Source organism: Loxodonta africana, chromosome 9 (genome assembly GCF_030014295.1).
Source record: "Loxodonta africana isolate mLoxAfr1 chromosome 9, mLoxAfr1.hap2, whole genome shotgun sequence".
Classification (NCBI taxonomy): domain Eukaryota; kingdom Metazoa; phylum Chordata; class Mammalia; order Proboscidea; family Elephantidae; genus Loxodonta; species Loxodonta africana.
Genome location: NC_087350.1, coordinates 38,766,453 through 38,783,833, shown reverse-complemented (window position 1 = coordinate 38,783,833; position 17,381 = coordinate 38,766,453). Strand labels below are relative to the sequence as shown.

The following is a 17,381-nucleotide window of genomic DNA, read 5'->3' as shown; positions in this document are numbered from 1 at the left end:
ACATTCAACAAAAGATGCACACGAAAAATGAACTGTTCAGATAACTTTTGCAACTTAAAAATTCAGATGCATGTTATTTGATAGAGCTGCTGTGACAACCAAATGTTAAGTTTTAATTTCTTCTTGTAAACAAATTAATCCTAGTGCAGTTCTGTGCTACGCATTTTTAGCAGAGTAATGCAGACATCTTCTGGTGCAGACCAGCACAGTAAGCTTTCAAAGATACCAAGACCCTGTTGGCTTGACGGTTTTACTCCTATAACCAGTTGTGTTTACCTTTCACAGGACGTCTTATAACTCTGACAGCTTTTAGAAGACCAATCAATCAGGCTTACAAATGGCACCAAATACTGATTTCACGGAAAGGTCTGATCCTCTTTACACTTTCCTGCTTCGAAAAAACATGTTGTGGAAATTAACAGGGTGAACTTTTAACTATGGTAGAAGTAGACTGCCAGTCCTTTTCTGGTGTACCATTTTTTAAATAAAGTACAGGCACATAACACTAGCCAAAGGTTATACCTTGGTTACATTCCCAAAAGGCAGATATGCTGCAAACATGCAGAGATTTCATGTATTTTGTTTGGCACATGGGAACTAAATCTTGTTCCTGGTATCAGTGTTTTTCAATATGCTGTGCAGATTTTCATCCAATTTTATTCAGGGGGAGGGCATATACATTTTGTAGGGCTGTATCTATCCAATTCTGCCTGTAAAACACACCCAGACATCCTAAAATATCAGTAAGACAGACAAGTGTAAAGTAAAACTCTGGAGAACATCAAAGGAAAATGGCCATGCATCTGCTCTTTAATGTTTTCCTACGATATATTAAAATAAAAACAAAGTTTCAGTCTCTTCACAAGTAGTAAATTTATATTCTCTGGATTTTTTCAGCCACAACAACTGGATTCTCTTTTCTGATTTTTGCTGCAGCTTCTGCTTTGTAATCATATGGACAGTTGTGCTTGTCAGAGTAACGGTGAAGTCCACAAAACAAATTTCCACATCGGCAGTCAAACCCTGTACGAACAAGAGGAAGCACAGTCACCTAGAAACTTCTGGCAATTAAAAGAAAAAAAACCTTAAGTCACTATAGAAAAGGAACCAGATTCTCATTGCTTTTTGCAACATGAAAGACAACTCTTGACAGAGCATACGCTTTAAACTGAAAAACTTTTAACCTCATTTGACATGGTGAGAAATTAAAATACTACATTAATTCTTATCCTCCAAGGACAATAGAGACTGAAGTGCTTGGTAAACTACTCCATATTGAGAGAACACAAAATGGGCTATCTACAAGCTCATTCTATCAAGTGCTGTTTCCATAAACTCTCATAGAAATTACACAAGATCTGGAGAAGGTCTTCCTGGGTTCAAATCCTAGTCCTACCACATTAACTGTGCAATATTTCAAGGGGAAACTAGGGAACGACAACCATAAAGTTCTGAGGTTTAAAGGAAACAGGTGAAATGTATCCAGAACACTTCCTACCTAGCTCAAAGAACTGTATTTTTTCATATATCACACGCCCACATACGTAACTCACGGAAATGATGAAATTAAGTAAAATAATTCTGGCATAGTGCGCCCAATGCATATACCATGCATGTCTCATGACATTTCCAGAAGTGAATTTCAGCCTCGTTCACTCATTCTCCCGTACTACAGGTAAATCATATCATTCTTCTCATTTTCTTTTGCTCTGCTCACTTTAATCTTCTGCTTATGTGTATATAAAAACAGTCAAAAAATGTTACTTTTAATTATAATTGTATACTAAATGTATCAGCCATGGTCTAGAAGTGATGGCTCAAGTTTGGTGAAGTCCTCTGGTAATTAGAAAATAAGTGATGAACTATTAAAAAGCTGATGATTACAATGCATTAACTCAACAGTTAGATGCAAAAAACCTTATCAGATTGTCTTAAGTGAAACAATTAGGATATGTTATGTCTGTTTATTTTGTAGTTTAATTATGTCTTCTTGGTATCAGTTGAAGTCAGCAACATGTAAAAAAAAAAAAACTGGCATAGGGCAACTAGGAAAATAATGCATGGGGGGGTGGTTTGAACGGTTGGCAAAAAAAAAAAGTTATCAATGTGCATGTTATTTATGAAAAAATACAGTAGGTGCTTTATGCTACTGCTAGTTCCAGTACCTTTTCCCAGGAGTACCCCCGCCCAAAAAAAATCAAAAGATTAATTTTTATCAATCTAATAAAGGAAAATAATTCAGAGAGCCTGAAGTTAATAAAGGGTTTTGTATGATCAGAAACAGATGGAAATGCAACCCAACTTCTCTCCAGCCCACTATCATTCTTTTCCAGGCCACTCTGGAAACTTCCTATTCCTAGAAGTCTGGCATTTTATCTTAAATATAAGACCAACCAATCCCTTAGAGTCCAACCAAGAGCTCTTTGTTAAATGCTGGCAGCAAAATACACATCATTTTATGTGATCTGTAATACCTGTAAGGCCAACTTTCTTTCTGCACATGAAACATCTGTTCTTCTTTGGTTTGGGCAAGTCAGGAGCTTTTTCTTCACTTTGAGAAGTACTGGGCTGAGAAACTGATGGACTGGGCTGAGTGACAACTGAAAAACAAGAGTGGAAATCAGCAATCTGTCAAGAATTCACCAGCTGATAGAAGTCAAAAAAGGAAACATTTAAGAGAAATGGTAATGTCTTTAGCAAAAACTCGTAAGAAGCCTTTTTTAAAAACACATACTTTAAATAAGGATTCTCTACTTTAAAATCAGGACTTCCAAATCTGAGAACATTTTGCTAATCACCATAGAGTGCTTGCACCCCTGAATTTTATAAATTTTCTACATCTTGTATTCTTTAAACTCACTTTTTCTAGTACCGGGAAACAAAATCCTAAGTTGTAAAAACCTGGGAGATGCTGGTCATGTGCTCAATTTTTCCACATTGCAATTTTCTAAATGCAAACTTCTTAATTAGGGTAGTTCAAATTCATTAACTCTCAGTGAATTAAGATGAAAACTTCTGAGGCATCTATTAAAAAGTCATTTTGGTTTTAAGCTGATAGAAAAAAACAATCCTGTAGAAAAAATGGGCAAATCTTGACAAACCCAAAATCTTAACCCCTAATCAGCTTCAGACCCGATAACTCCAAAATAAAAATTATTTTACCATTTTCCTAAGTGCATTATATTGTTACAGGGAGAAAATCTGGAAGTTTTTTTTTTCTTTTTAAAGGTTAGCAAAGATAGTCTTTAGCCCAGCATAAGCACTTGTGAAGCTTCAATTTTAGACTATTAAGGATTCTACAGGCAGAACATGATTTTTTAAAGCATGGTTTTTATTTTTACTTTGAGATACTTATTTCAAATGGGTACCAGATTTGGACAATGAGATATGACCTAAAAAAAAAAATCCTATTTCTCCACCTAAAAGGTCTTTAAGTTTTAATTCACACATGACATCAAATGTCAAAATAAAAATTACAGATGACTGTATCAAAGGCCACAGACACGTTAATTCTTTAAAATACCAAAATCTACTTACATAAAAGTCAGTTATACCAGAAACACTATAAACTCTTGTGTTATTATCAATCCAAACCCTAAAAGTGGCGTATGTATGCCACGCTGAAATTTCTGCCTAAACAGTAAGTCAGCTATTAGTGTAAATCCAAGCTCCTAAAACAAGCTGACTGGTTTAATGACAACTTACTCTAAAACCCTCTCCAAATTTATAACTCATTTGTATTAGCAATATAACCAACCGGATTAACAGCCTAATATTAGAATAATATTCTATCTACTGCTTATTCCTAACAAGCTTCTATGATAACCTCAATATAATTCTTCCTGGTGTTATGAGGATAAAGCCTAATAATTTATGGGAATAAAAACGGGGGCTAAAGAGGGAGGTCACAGCCAATTTTTTGGCCACGACTTACAAAATAAACAGTGGTTCCTAAGACATACAGAGAAGGAAGGGGTAAGAGAAAAATGATACAGAAAAGCCAGACAGCTATGAACCACAGAATGCCTACTAAGTTATGATAAATGCAGGGACAGCTATAGATCTAACTTGAGTATTCTTCCAAGGTCAGAGTAAACTTATTTAAAAAAAGAAAAGAGTCCAAATAACAAAAGCCTCAAAAACCTTTTTAATTTGGTCAGCTTTTGTTCAGAAGGATGAAACGTTTCAAAATACCAGATGCATCTGCCAAACTTCAGAATCTGACCTAACTTAAAAGGACTGTTTATAATATAATAAAGTTTACTTACAGCCATAGCTTGACTATGGTGTTAGTGAAAGCAAGCCTGCAAAGAAGCATTTCCACTGACACCATTTTCTCCTCACAACGATCTTTTACACTGTGTTCAGTCAACCACTCTACCACAAAATAACGAACTGACTCGAACTATGTGCACAAATCCTCTTGTTCAAGGGCCCAGCACAAGTAATTTCAACAAGTCAGTGTTCTCACTTCAGTTGTGATAACTGATCACAGCTTCAAAGTCACTAATGAAAACCAAAAGCCTTTCCATACTGAGTTTTAAACTCCTACAAAATGTAATAGTGATACTGCATCTTTTCAGTTGGAAAGTTTTTTAGCATGCAATGTGTTCTGTTGTGCTTGATCAGTTTTCTACAATATTGACTTTTTTTTTCTTTGTGGCTCTTAAAATTTAATCTAGAATTTCTTCTATATTTATGAACAAATTTAAGTGGACAATACCTATTTAGATAACGTCAAAAGATGTCAAACTACCTTTCAATTTCATTAAGCTCTCAACACTTCCAGTATCCCGATCACAAACTGGTGATTTATAGCAGTGGGGTGAGTGGGTTAGGGAAAGATATAAGAGAGAAACTATTTTACACTTCCAGATACTTTAAAGGTAGTGCTTCTTGCTTGACTTGTACTTTATAGCTCTTTGGTCCTATAATTGGAAGGAAAGAAAACCCCTCAACCAACCTTCTCTCAAAATACCAAATTCAGAACTGAACTAGTATTAAACAAAAAGCATACCTGGCTCTGACACCTCTGTTTTCGGGGTAGTTATTTTGTCCTCTCTTGAAATGCTCATTTCTGTCATTTGTTGAGTTACAGGCAAGGCAGCCACAGGCACATTTCTATTTGAGTTCAAGCAAACAATTATTTCTAAAGACGTTAAGGGTACTTTCTGGTATAAAGAATAAGTTGTCAGTTCAATTTTCAGTTATGTTCTTTCAAATAAGATCAAATAAATCTAGATAAACTTAAAAAGAATATCAGAGTCCCATCATAAATGTCTGAGGATAAAGAAAGCAATTTGATAAATGGGGCAGCCTTATGTGGTACTACCATATACAAAGTCTGCAGTCTCACTACAATTCCTAAACCTTAATTACAAGTGAAAGCACAGCATTCTCAACACAGTACCTGAGGGTGTTACATACTGTGTTTTAACATATTTCTCTTTACTCAATGACCTACGAGATTACGTATTATCCAAAACCAAAACTAAACCCACTGCTGTTGAATCGATTCCGACTCAGTGAAATCTCTGTGTGATTCATACAAAGCCAAAGACATGTGATATATTAAAATCTTTATAAGGGTACTAATAGCAGATGTATTGCTTTCTTGTGATCCTAAAAACCCCCAAATATTCAATCTTACCTTGATTTTTCAGATGTGCTGCCAGCAGCACCTTCACAGTTGTTTAAACTAGCGTCTGCTCTCTGTACAGATGCAGAATCTGAGGTAGGACTGTTGGAACCACTAGCTGTCCCTATTTAAAAAAAGGATTTATAAGAACCAAATCAACACTACAAAAACTCATTTAATATCAAAACTATTAATAAGTAATACTTGCATTTAATTAGATTAGTGAGTTAAGAACTTTCACTGTGTTGCAGAATCCTATACTTATGTGAGTATCCAAACAAAAAAATATATAAAAAGTAATCCAGTGAACACAACTAAAAAAGCTAGAAGATGCCGGTAGATAGTCATTCACTCCTCATGCAGTCAGGCCAAGTACTTGAGCCGTTTCTTTAATTTCAAGCTCTTCTCAGAGGTCCTCACTCCTTGGGCTTTTAACATTGATACTCAGTCTCAGGCCCCCAATTGTTGGCTCTGTATTTTCTGTCCACCAGTTCTTCAAATGTGTTTGTCCTTGGAATCAACTTACCCATTGGGCTCATTCTGCCACTATTCTGCTGCCTCTGAAGATGTTCTTTGTAGCAAACAGAACACATTCCATTTGTCCTAGGATTCCCATAAAAGCCACATCCTGTACTACACAGCATGGGCCCTGGGGTCTGGTTAGTCTCCTGAGCCATATTTTCCTGCTAGAAACAAAACAAACAAGACAAAACTTTAGAATTAACGTGCCTCCAAAATAAAATCAACTTAGTGTGATACAGTCATCAAACCAAAAAACCAAACCCACTGCCATCTAGTCGATTCTGACTCCTAGTGGTTAAGTGTAGAACTGCCCCATAGGGTTTCCAAGGCTGTAAATCTTATGGAAACAGACTCACATTCTTCTCCCTGGACTGGCTGGTAGGTTTGAACCCTCTTCACTTGCTTTAATCACTGAGCAACCAGAGCCCCAGTCTGTCTACCTTTATTTCTAAAAACCAAGTCTGTTTCTAACAAAGGCTCAAATTGTGTGAGTCGTTAAAAAAAGTGGGCAAAAGGATGATGAATATTTCGTTGCCTTTGTAGAACAACAAAGAAATTGTGTTACAGCTTGATAGTGGACTATAATAGCTTTATATTCTTTAGGAGAAACGAAAATTATCATTAAACATTAAAATTAATTATTTCAGCTGTTATTATTATTCTATTTTCAATTTTTGAAAAGGTCAGTTGGCCAAGTATCAGAATACGTTAATTAATTTGGACAACTGGTATCTTTAAGTGACTTTTTGCTCTCCAACAATATAAGCAGACCATTTCATACCACAATTTTACTTCACTAGCCAAAAACATACTAAATGGAACTTGCAAATGAAAATACAACTACTACGATTACAATTAACCCCTGACTCTTTATGTCTGTTAGTGGTTCTTAAAACCGACTGCATATTGAATCTACCTATTAAGCTTTCTTAAAACACTGAATAATATGATCGGATAATTCTGCTAAGGGGCAGGGCATCTGTACTTTTTAAACTTTGAAGTATCTTCACAGATGACTGAAGAGACAGCCAGAAGATCAACTAACCCTTCCTGTTACTGGGCAGCAACAAGGGAAGCTCTTTAAGAATTTAAGGGTCAGCTGCTTGCAAAACTCCTTTTATGTTCTACAATTGAGGTGTAACATTCTGGTTCTAAGTAGTTTAAAGCCAGTGCCTAGAAACCTCCAACGCACAAATTATCAGCCATAGACTTCTCAGTCAAAAGTTTTAGCTATTAAAACTTAACAAGCGCTTGTCTTCCTCATACCACAAAGTAATGAAACCTTCCCATGGCTCAAACGCAGTATGCAAAGATAAAGCACTATAAATACATAACCTTTAGTAATGATTAATATTTAATGCTAGGTTACCAGAAAGAACATCATACTGCAAGCTTTTTTGAAATTAGCACAAATATTGTTTTGCTGAATTCAGTAAAGTTTTCCCCTTGGTGAAGAAGTCAATGTTGCTAAAAAAGTAAACATTTAAGAAAAATTATTTTTTAAAAAAGGAAAACTGTAGAGGGTTTTCACATCATCTTAAAATATGAATGACCAAAATGCATTTGACAGCATTTTATCAAAGGGAAATTGTGTGCTGTAACTTGTGGTCACTGTCATTTGATAAGTACACTTTACTCTTGATAATAAAGGTTACTTATGGTTTCTCAAGTTGTTTCATACAAGTACTTCTAAAGCATGAACTTGTCATTTCCTGGAATTTCACGTTTTTCCCAACTACCACATACTATAATAAATATACTCTCTACTGTGTTACATAAACATTCAAGTATTAACACTTTTTACCAAAATTATAAAAAGGGGGTGAAGGGACTAAGCAATTTTCTTTACCTGGCCAGAATCCTAGCAAGTATAACCCTAACATTTACTTAAAGGTTAGTAACCTTCCTTGTTAGCAAAAGGACACCATACAAACATTCAAGCCAATAAATCTTGTATGAAGTGTAACCAAGGTCCACAACTTTGAACAATAGTATTACTTTAGTTGACACTGTCTCTTTAAATAGTAAGTGGAATTTAGCTGACTCATTTTGGAACAGGGTAGTGCAAACATTTCAATATCACTTAAGTTTATTAACAAACACATGCAGCTGGGATTTTTTTTTTTAACTATGTTGAGTACAACATAAGCATAAAAATGCTTCAAATAATTATGTATTTATTTGCATGCTCATCATACACGAAGTATATCAACCTTTGCCCTATGCAAAAAGTTGGGCATTCCTGCTAGCTTAAGAATTATGCTAGCTCATCCTTTCTAATTTCCAATGCCATGTTGACATTGGCTTTAAAAGCAAACTGGCATACATAAGTCAACACACATTAAGTAGTTTTAGTTAATCCTATTCTTAAAGCTCTCTGTGTTTTTATATAAATAAAATGCAGGAAGCCCTATCTAGTAATTTCACCCGCTCCAACATGCAGAGTAAGAGCAGTCCAGCCTTCCTTCCCCAAAAACCACATCTCCCTTCAATTCACTATAAATCACCTCTAGAGTTCTAAGAGACAAGTACCGGGGCATGAAACTCTTCTAACGGCTTCCCATCTTTTAGATTTTTCCCCTAGAAAGCCAGCTTTTAAAATGCCATCACATGTGCATAGCTTGCCTTAATATTTCTCAGAAGCTTAGATCACATGGGCGGGCGCCTCAGCCTGTCACAAGGCTGCAATGTGACAGGCTGAGCTGAGCTGGATGGAGGCTCTCACATAAAACCCAGTCAACAGCGGCCTCTGAAATCAGCTTCTATTTATATCTCAGAGCCTGCCAACTCCTACACAACCTCAAAAACTACCCCAAGAACTAAAGATGCAGAGTTCATACATTTAACATTAGGAGAAAGCAAAAACAAATCCGATTAAAGCTGTTTTGGGTGTTGTTTTTTTAAATGTCAGCAGGGAGAACTAGAGGACAATCTCAAATTCAATCTAAAAGATGCAAGCATCATTAATCACTCGTAAGGCCAAAATGGTCAAGTTGTTTATAAACCAAGAAGGAACAGGAAAGAGTACCAAAGTAATAAAGAACTCTCGGGTTCTGTGGCAAGTCTTTTTGGGGGGAGCGGGGAAGAGTTCACGGATTAGGCAGCATAAACAGGTCTCTCCTACTTTATTATACATATATTTAAATACGGTATCCTTACAATTTAGTACCTCTAGAGTTAAACTGGAGCATGTATGTGTAGTTGTATCAGGTATAGCTGTTTTTTTTTTTAAATAAAGTCTGCGGCTTCCTCTAGTTCATAGCTTAAACAAACAAAAACCCAACAACAACAAAAAAAACCTGGGCATGTAACTGAAAATAACTCCCCAACCCCAAATCTGAATAAAGGGCTTTTACACTCATGGCATTTATTTCTCTCAAGGTGCACCTGAAGTGAAGCAATGACTCACCTGGGTGTTTAGGAGACCTGAGTTCTATCCTCTCACCTACCACTAACTAACCAGTGACCTTGGGCAAGTCCTTTTTCTTCAGATCTCAGTTCCCATTTTGCCCAATTAAGGAGATTAGAATGATTGGTAAAGGCCTAATATCAGGCCTGAGAGACAAAGTGGGGGAGAAGAAACTACAAATTATTTAATTGTACGTTTAAAGGAAAAAATTGAAAAAGTGCAATACCCTATCAATTGAGTTCTGAAATCCTATTTTTTTTTAAAAAGTCTTAAAAAGGAAGAGTAAAATAAAATTAGATTTTAAGTCTGTATGTAAGTCACCTGAATGCCAGGTTTAACAGGGGCTCTGTGACCCGACGACTTTACCCTAGTCTCCTTAGATGAGATTCTTAAGAGGCCCTCAAATCAATAAAGATAACCTGGCCTTTCCCCAAAGCACAGCCTCACGGAGCGCATGGAAAGCGACCGACGAATTCTGCGTTCACCAGCCCAAATGCCCGAAACAAAGGGGAAGGTGCTCCATTTTCTTCAGAAAAGAGATCTTGGGGGAGAAACGCGGCGACGTCGGGAAAACCAAAACACGACGACAGAGAAACCCCCTCCCACCTCCCAGCAGATTTTAAAACAAGTTGGGTCCCACTGGGTCCCCATCCCCCTCCACGCGACGGCTTCGCGCAGCAAAGCCGAGCAGGGCCTTCTCCCAAAATCACTGAGTCATGCAGCCCAGCAGCTCGGCCCGCCGGCCAGCCCCCCACCCCGCCGTCCCCCGACGCCCAGCGGCCGGTCTGCGGAGGGGCAGGGCCGGGGGCGCGGCGGGCTGGGGGCCGGGGGCGCGGCCACCGCCTCGGCCCCTTTGTTTCTCCCCGTTGGGCTGCCCACGCCGGGCGCCGCTGCCACGAGCGGCCGAAAGAGACACGAACGAGGCCCGGGGCCCGGGGCCCGGGGCCCGGCCCGGAGAGGCCGCACGCCCAGCACTGTGCCCCCCACCATGCGAGCGCAAGCGAGAAGGGGGCGCGGGGAGCCGGGCCTCGGCGACAAGATGACGCCTCTGCCTTTGTGCTTCCTGAGCGGGCGGGCTCCCCTCCCCCGGCCGCCGCCATCCGGGGCCCGCGCGAGCTCCGCCGGAGGCCCGTGGCGTGCCTGTAACCCCCCAGAGGCACGAGAAGCCCGGCGCCCTCCCCTAACCCTGCCGCCGCTCACCCTGCGGGCTCCGCTGTGTAGAAGCCGGGCTCGCGCGCGTCGCCGGCGCGGTGGGGCCGGGCCGAGGCCTCCGGGACGGGCGAGCCGGGCGCCCTGGTGCTGTCGCCGCGGGCTGGAAGCTGGTCGGAACCGCAGGCGGAGATGGCTTCGCCGCCGCCGCGGGGTCCTCCTTTGTTCCTGCAGGAGCGCCGAGCGTGGCCGGGACACGCCGGAGCTCGGGAAGTGGGAGGAGGGAAGCGAGGGGGGGCAGCGGAGGAGGCGGAGGGGGACCGGAGGCCGCCGCGGCTAACGCTGCTCGCGGCGATCGCCCGTCGTCGCCTCACACTTTCACCGACGGCGGGCTGGGAGGACTCCGAGGGCGAGCAGACGCGGCGCCGCGAGTGCTGGGCGCCGCGAAGGCCGGGGGAAGGCGCTCTCCGTCGCTTCTTCCACAGCCTGGCAAGCTGCGCGGCTGCCGGGAGCGAGCGAGCGAGCGGGCGACCGCCGACTGGAGATGCAGGCAGCTCCGCGCTCCGGCCGACTGACTCTCGCTCTCCACCCGGCTCTCGGGCTCTGAGGTGGAGAGGGAGGGAAGAGGCGGGACCTCTGCGTCAGCGAAAACCCCGACAGCGGCCGGGGGCGCAGTGACGTCACTAGCCTGAGGCCCCGCCCCCGGCTCCCACTGGCCGCGTCCGGAAGGCGGGGCCGAGCCTGGATGAGCTGCTGCTGCGCGGAGCCGAGTCACTGGCCCGGCCGCCGGCTTTAGGGTGGAGCTGGAAAGGGGCGGTCCTGTGGAGGCTGCATATCTATTTTTAACCCGATTGTCCGCCCTCAGCCTCCCTCCTTGCAAATTTCTCACTCGAGCTAGCTTTCGGCGGCCTGAGTTCTCACGCTTTGTCTCGAGCCCTTGTCAGACAACTCTCCCCCATTCTACTTCTTTCCCCCAACAATTACAGGATTCACCTCGGGGGAGAAAAAGAACTGCTTTATGCCATCTGGGGCCTCCCTACTGTTCAGGAAAGCTACCCCGTTTTCAGGTCTAACATTGAGCCTGAGCGTCCCGTTGAAGGAGCGGGCAGGCGGCACTCGCCCAAGGTCACGGGTGGTTGTGCAGCGTCAGGAAACGCTTGCCCAACTGGCTGCCAGTCCTGGGCCCTGGCGTCAGTCACTGTTCTGAACAAACTGTTTTGGCCAGCCTGTAAAATCCCTGGAAATGGACTATTCCAGCAAAGCGTCGTGAACTGGGAAAGCCCCAAATGTTCTACTCAAGAAATGGAGTTAAGGGACGATCTAGACCTGAGGCAGAGGTCAGAGGGGGGGTGGAACCTGATAGGAGGAGACGTGCAGGAGTAAGTTCAAGAAGGGGGTGGTTTCAGGCGGGCAATGCGACTGGCATGACAGGATGGGTGAGCTCAAAACACTGAGATCCTTTTTAAAGTACAACTAAAAAAGTCCCATTTCTAGCGGGACTCTTCACGTGACTTTAGTACATCTCAGAGGAGCAAAATTACTAAGACAGAAGGGACATTAGGCCATAAACATGCCCCAATGAATAAACAGAAACGATGTTTAGAGCCTATATATTAACCACCATCAGAATGGTGTGAGAGGTTTTTTCAGTGTCTCCTAAACTTGGTTAATCAGAAAGACGACCTGTAGTGATTGTTTAAAAATTCCCAGGCCTCTCCATGGGAATGGTTTTGGTTGCTTTGGGGTGGACTCAGGAATCAGTATTTTTATTTAGCGCCTCGGGTGATTCTTAACTATAATCGTGTTTGGGAAACACTGTTCTGGTCCCAAATGAGCACAGACAAATCTCTCCCGCAGTAAACAAAGTGCGGGGAACATAACTGAACGTTTTCTTTACGTTTCCAGAGTTATTGCTATGATGTAAGTGGCTTGCAGAGTGGTCCCAGAACCACTGGCATTTACTTCATTGAACTAGTAGAGAAATTAGTAAAAACAATGTTGCGTGATTCAGACTCATAGTGACCCTATATGACAGTAGAACTGCCACATAAGGTTTCTTTAAGGAAGGAGCAGATAGCCCTGTATTTTCTCCCTTGGAGCCTTGGTGGGTTCAGACCTCTGACCTTTTGAGTTCTTAACCATTGCACCGCCAGGGCTCAGTCAATGCCAAATCATAGCAACCCTATAGGTCAGAGTAGAACTGGCCCCTAGGGTTTCCAAGGAGCGGCTGGTGGATTTGAACTGCTGACCTTTTGGTTATCAGAGGAGCTCTTAACCGCTGCCCAGGAGACTGCCAGTAAAAACAGCAGCTGCAATTTATGGACCATTTCCTGTGCTAACATTTTCTATTTCGGGTCTCATTTAATTCTCAGAGCAATTCACTGAGGTATTACTATTATGGCTATTTATTTTTTTTAGAATTTTTTTTATTGTACTTTAGATGAAAGTTTACAGAACAGACTAGTTTCTTATCAAACAGTACACACATTCTTGTATGACATTGGCTAACAACCCCATGACATGTCAACACTCTCCCTTCTCAACCCTGGGTTCCCTATTACCAGCTTTCCTGTTCCCTCCTAACTTCTAGTCCCTGCCCCAGGGCTGGTGTGCCTCTTTAGCCTCGTTTTGTTCCATGGGCCTGTTCAGTCTTTGGCTAAAGGGTGAAACTCAGGAGTGACCTCGTTACTGAGCTGAAAGGATGTCCAGGGGTCATACTCTCAGGGTTTCTCCAGTCTCTGTCAGGCCAGCAAGTCTGGTCTTTCTTTTTTATTAGGGCCATTTTTACAAATGAGGAAGTAAATACTAAACAAGATTAATGATCTTCCCAGGCTGCTAAAGGACACGGGAGGAATGGAGGTGACTTTTATTGAGGACAAACATAACTTGAGTTTTTTGTTGTTGTTGTTGTTTGTTTTTTTGCCAGAATTTTAATTGTTAAAAAGTAAAATAAGGTAATTCCTAAAGAAAGCAAGCTCATTATTTAATTATTTATTCCATAATAAATGGGTCGTAGCACCTTTTGATAATTCATCTTCTCCACCCAACATTTTCTATGAGACTATTTCAACCATAATTGTGTCTGGTACGTGAATCTAGCCACAGAACAGGATTCCATTCTAGCAACTACTCCTCACTTTAGTGGTTCTTAAATTGTGGTCCCTAAACCAGCACCACCACCACCATTATCATCATCATCATCACCTGGGAACTTGTTAGAACTACAAATTCCCAGGCCCTACTCCAAATCTATGGAACCAGAATTCCTGGGAGTAGGGTGCAGCAATCTTGTGTTTTAACAAGGCTTCCAGGTGATTTTGATGTGCACTCAAGTTTAAGATCCATTGACTTCCCTTATTACAGCATCAGGTAACCCCTCTTTCTGCTGGCTGACACCATCTGAAGGGAAAAAGGTTAAAAAACAGAAATTCTTTCATGTTACTGCTGTAACAGATTAGGGGATATGCTTCTAAGGACTTTTTTTTTTCACATGTTCTAAATTTTGAGTTGTATTCTAAAGACAAACTTAACTAGAAAACACAAACTATACGATAAAAAAAAATAACAATAGAGTGCTTTAAATATAACATGCAAAAGGACTATGGTCATCAGTGAAGGTCCATCTTCACTGATCGTGAAACCAGCCTCTATAAAAAAAGATAAATGTGAAGTAGGGCCTGATCCACACAGCCCAATGCCTTAGCATAGTCAATAAAACACAGGTAAACATCTTTCTGCTATTCTCTGCTTTCACCCAGGATCCATCTGACATCAGCAATGGTATCTCTCATTCCACATCCACTTCTGAATCCGGTTTGCATTTCTGGCAGTTCCCCGTCAAAGTGATGCTGTAACTGCTTTTGAATGATCTTCAGCAAAATTTTACTTGTATGTAATATTAATGATATTGTTCGATAATTTCTGCATTCTGTTGGATCCCCTTTCTTTGGAATAGGCATAAATATGTATCTCTTCCAGTTGGTTGACCAGGTAGCTGTCTTCCAAATATCTTGGCAGCATGTGTTTGTTGAAACATCTCAGTTGGTATTCCATCAATCCCTAGAGCCTTGTTTTTTGCCACTGTCTTCAGGGCAACTTGGACTTCTTCCTTCAGTGCCATCGGTTCTTGATCATATGCTGCCTCCTGAAATGGTTGAACATCAACCAATTCTTATGGTCTGTTTGTTAAAGTTGTTAAATACTTGTGGTATTTCTGTTGTAGCAGCACTGGATGACTAAGACAGTAGCGCAGTCGACCCCTCGCCTTGTTCTGAGCTTTTCCATCATCTCTTTCCATAGGTGTAGCCCTTTTGACTCCTGTGTATTCCATCCAGTGAGGTCCTGTTTATGTTGTTGAAAAAAGGTATTTGCAATGAAGAAGTCATTGGTCTTACAAAATTCTACCATACAATCTCCAGCATCATTTGTATCACCAAGGTCATATTTTTTCAACCACTGTTCCCTCTTCTTTGTTTCCAACTTAAGCATTCCAATCACAAGTAATTATCAATGCATCTTGATTGCATGTTTGATCAATTTCAGACTGCAAAAGTTGGTAAAAATCTTCAGTTTCTTCATCTTTGGCCTTAGTGATTGGTGAATAAATTTGAATAATAGTCATATAAACTGGTTGTCCTTGTAGGTGTATGGATATTATCCTATCACTGATTCACTGGCAGTGTTGTACTTCAGGATAGATCTTGAAATGTTCTTTTTGATGATGAATGCATCACCATTCCTCTTCAATTTCTCGTTTCTGGCATAGGAGACAATATGATTGTCTGATTCAAAATGGCTAATACTAGTCCATTTCAGCTCACTAATGCCTAAGATATCGATATTCATGCATTCCATTTCATTTTTGACAGTTTCCAATTTTTTGAGATTCATACTTCGTACATTCCACGTTTGATATTCATGCATTCCATTTCATTTTTGACAGTTTCCAATTTTTTTGAGATTCATACTTCGTACATTCCACGTTCCAATTATTAATGGATATTTACAGCTGTTTCTTCTCATTTTAAGTCATGCCGTATCAGCAAATCAACGTCCCAAAAGCTTGACTTTACGTCATTAAGGTCAACTCTACTTTGAGGAGGCAGCTCTTCCCGGGTTGTATTCTGAGTGCCTTCAAATCTGAGGGGCTCATCTTCCAGCACTGTACTGGACAGTGTTCTGCTGCTATTCTTAAGGTTTTCACTGGCTAATTTTTTTCAAGAAGTAGGTGACCAGGATAACATTGTGAAGAATGGGAATTCCAGAACACTTTATTCTGCTCACGAGGAACCTGTACATAGACCAAGAGGCAGTTGTTCAAATAGAACAAGGGGATACTGCCCGGTTTAAAGGCAGGAAAGGTGTGTATCAGGGTTGTATCCTTTCACCATACTTATCCAATCTGTAAACTGAGCAAAGAATCTGAGAAGCTGGACTGTATGAAGAAAATGGGGCCTCAGGATTGGAGGAAGACTCATTAACAACTCCATTATGCAGATGACTCAACCTTGGTTGCTGAAAGTGAAGAGGACTTGAAGCACTTACTGATGAAGATCAAAGACTACAGCCTTCAGTATGGATTACACCTTAACATAAAGAAGATAGAAATTCTCACAACTGGACCAATGAGCAACATCATGATAAACGGAGAAAAGATTAAAGTAGTCAAATATTTCATTTTACTTGAATCCACAATCGAAACCCCTGGAAGCAGCAGTCAAGAAATCAAACGATGTATTGCATTGGGCGAATCTGCTGCAAAAGACCTCTCTAAAGTGTTGGAAAGCAAAGATGTCACTTTGACGACTAAGGTACGCCTGATCCAAACCATGGTATTTTCGGTTGCCTCATAAAAAAAAAAAATTTTTTTTTTTTTTTTTCATATGCATGCAAAAGCTGGACAATGAATAAGGAAGACTGAAGAAGAATTGGAAACCCTGGTGGCATGGCTATGGCTGTTAACCAAAAGGTCCGCAGTTCGGGTCTACCAGGTGCTTCTTGGAAACTCTATGGGGCAGTTCTACTCTGTCCTATAGGGTCACTATGAGTCGGAATCGACTCGATGGAAATGGGTTTGGTTTGGTTTGAAAAAGAATTATTGCCTTTGAATTAAGGTGTTGACAAAGAATATTGAATATACCAAGGACTGCCAGAAGAATGAACAAGTCTGTCTTGGAAGAAGTATAGCCAGAATGCTCCTTAGAGCAAGGATGGCTTCATCTTACATATTTTGGACGTGTGATCAGGAGAGAGTAGCCCCTGAAGAAGAACATAATGCTCGGTAAAGTAAAGGGTCAGCAAAAAAGAGGAAGGCCCTCAGGGAGATGAATTGACACAGTGGCTACAACAATGGGCCTAAGCATAACAACGGTTGTTAGGAAGGGCGCAGACCTGGCAGCATTTCGTTCTTTTGTACATAGGGTTGCTATGAATCAGAACTGACTTGACAGCACCCAACTACAAGGACAACAAAAGTTGGGTATGCTCAAAGTGGGCATCTCCAATTCTGGTTCAAAAAAAATCTTTTATAGAATTTCATTAGAAGGAGACATGTCAGGTGACTGACACTGATTTCTAATTACTCCTTTAAAATAATGCTAATTCTTAATGATAATTTTTTATTCATTTTTTCCCATAAAAATGTTTTACACACTCATTACATTG

At 40.9% G+C, this 17,381-nt stretch overlaps 1 protein-coding gene across 1 annotated transcript; it reads right to left on the bottom strand.

The window, feature by feature from the left end:
* Positions 1-787: 787 nt before the first annotated feature.
* Positions 788-10,902, bottom strand: ZFAND5 (zinc finger AN1-type containing 5). The gene is made up of 6 exons (XM_010587512.2): positions 10,770-10,902; positions 6,165-6,324; positions 5,651-5,762; positions 5,018-5,121; positions 2,475-2,600; positions 788-1,023 (listed from the first exon to the last, which is right to left on the bottom strand). Exons 2-6 carry the CDS (start codon positions 6,313-6,315, stop codon positions 875-877), a joined length of 642 nt encoding a protein of 213 aa, XP_010585814.1. The 5' UTR covers positions 6,316-6,324; positions 10,770-10,902; the 3' UTR covers positions 788-874.
* Positions 10,903-17,381: the final 6,479 nt, after the last annotated feature.

Excerpts from the sequence above, each read along its gene's own strand:
- ZFAND5 (XM_010587512.2), bottom strand. The coding sequence starts at position 6,315 with ATGGCTCAGGAGACTAACCAGACCCCAGGGCCCATGCTGTGTAGTACA. Across the intron at positions 2,601-5,017 it reads AACAGAGGTGTCAGAGCCAG|TTGTCACTCAGCCCAGTCCA; the intron begins GTATGCTTTTTG and ends CTTGTTTTTCAG. Across the intron at positions 1,024-2,474 it reads AAAGAAAGTTGGCCTTACAG|GGTTTGACTGCCGATGTGGA; the intron begins GTATTACAGATC and ends TTGTTCGTACAG.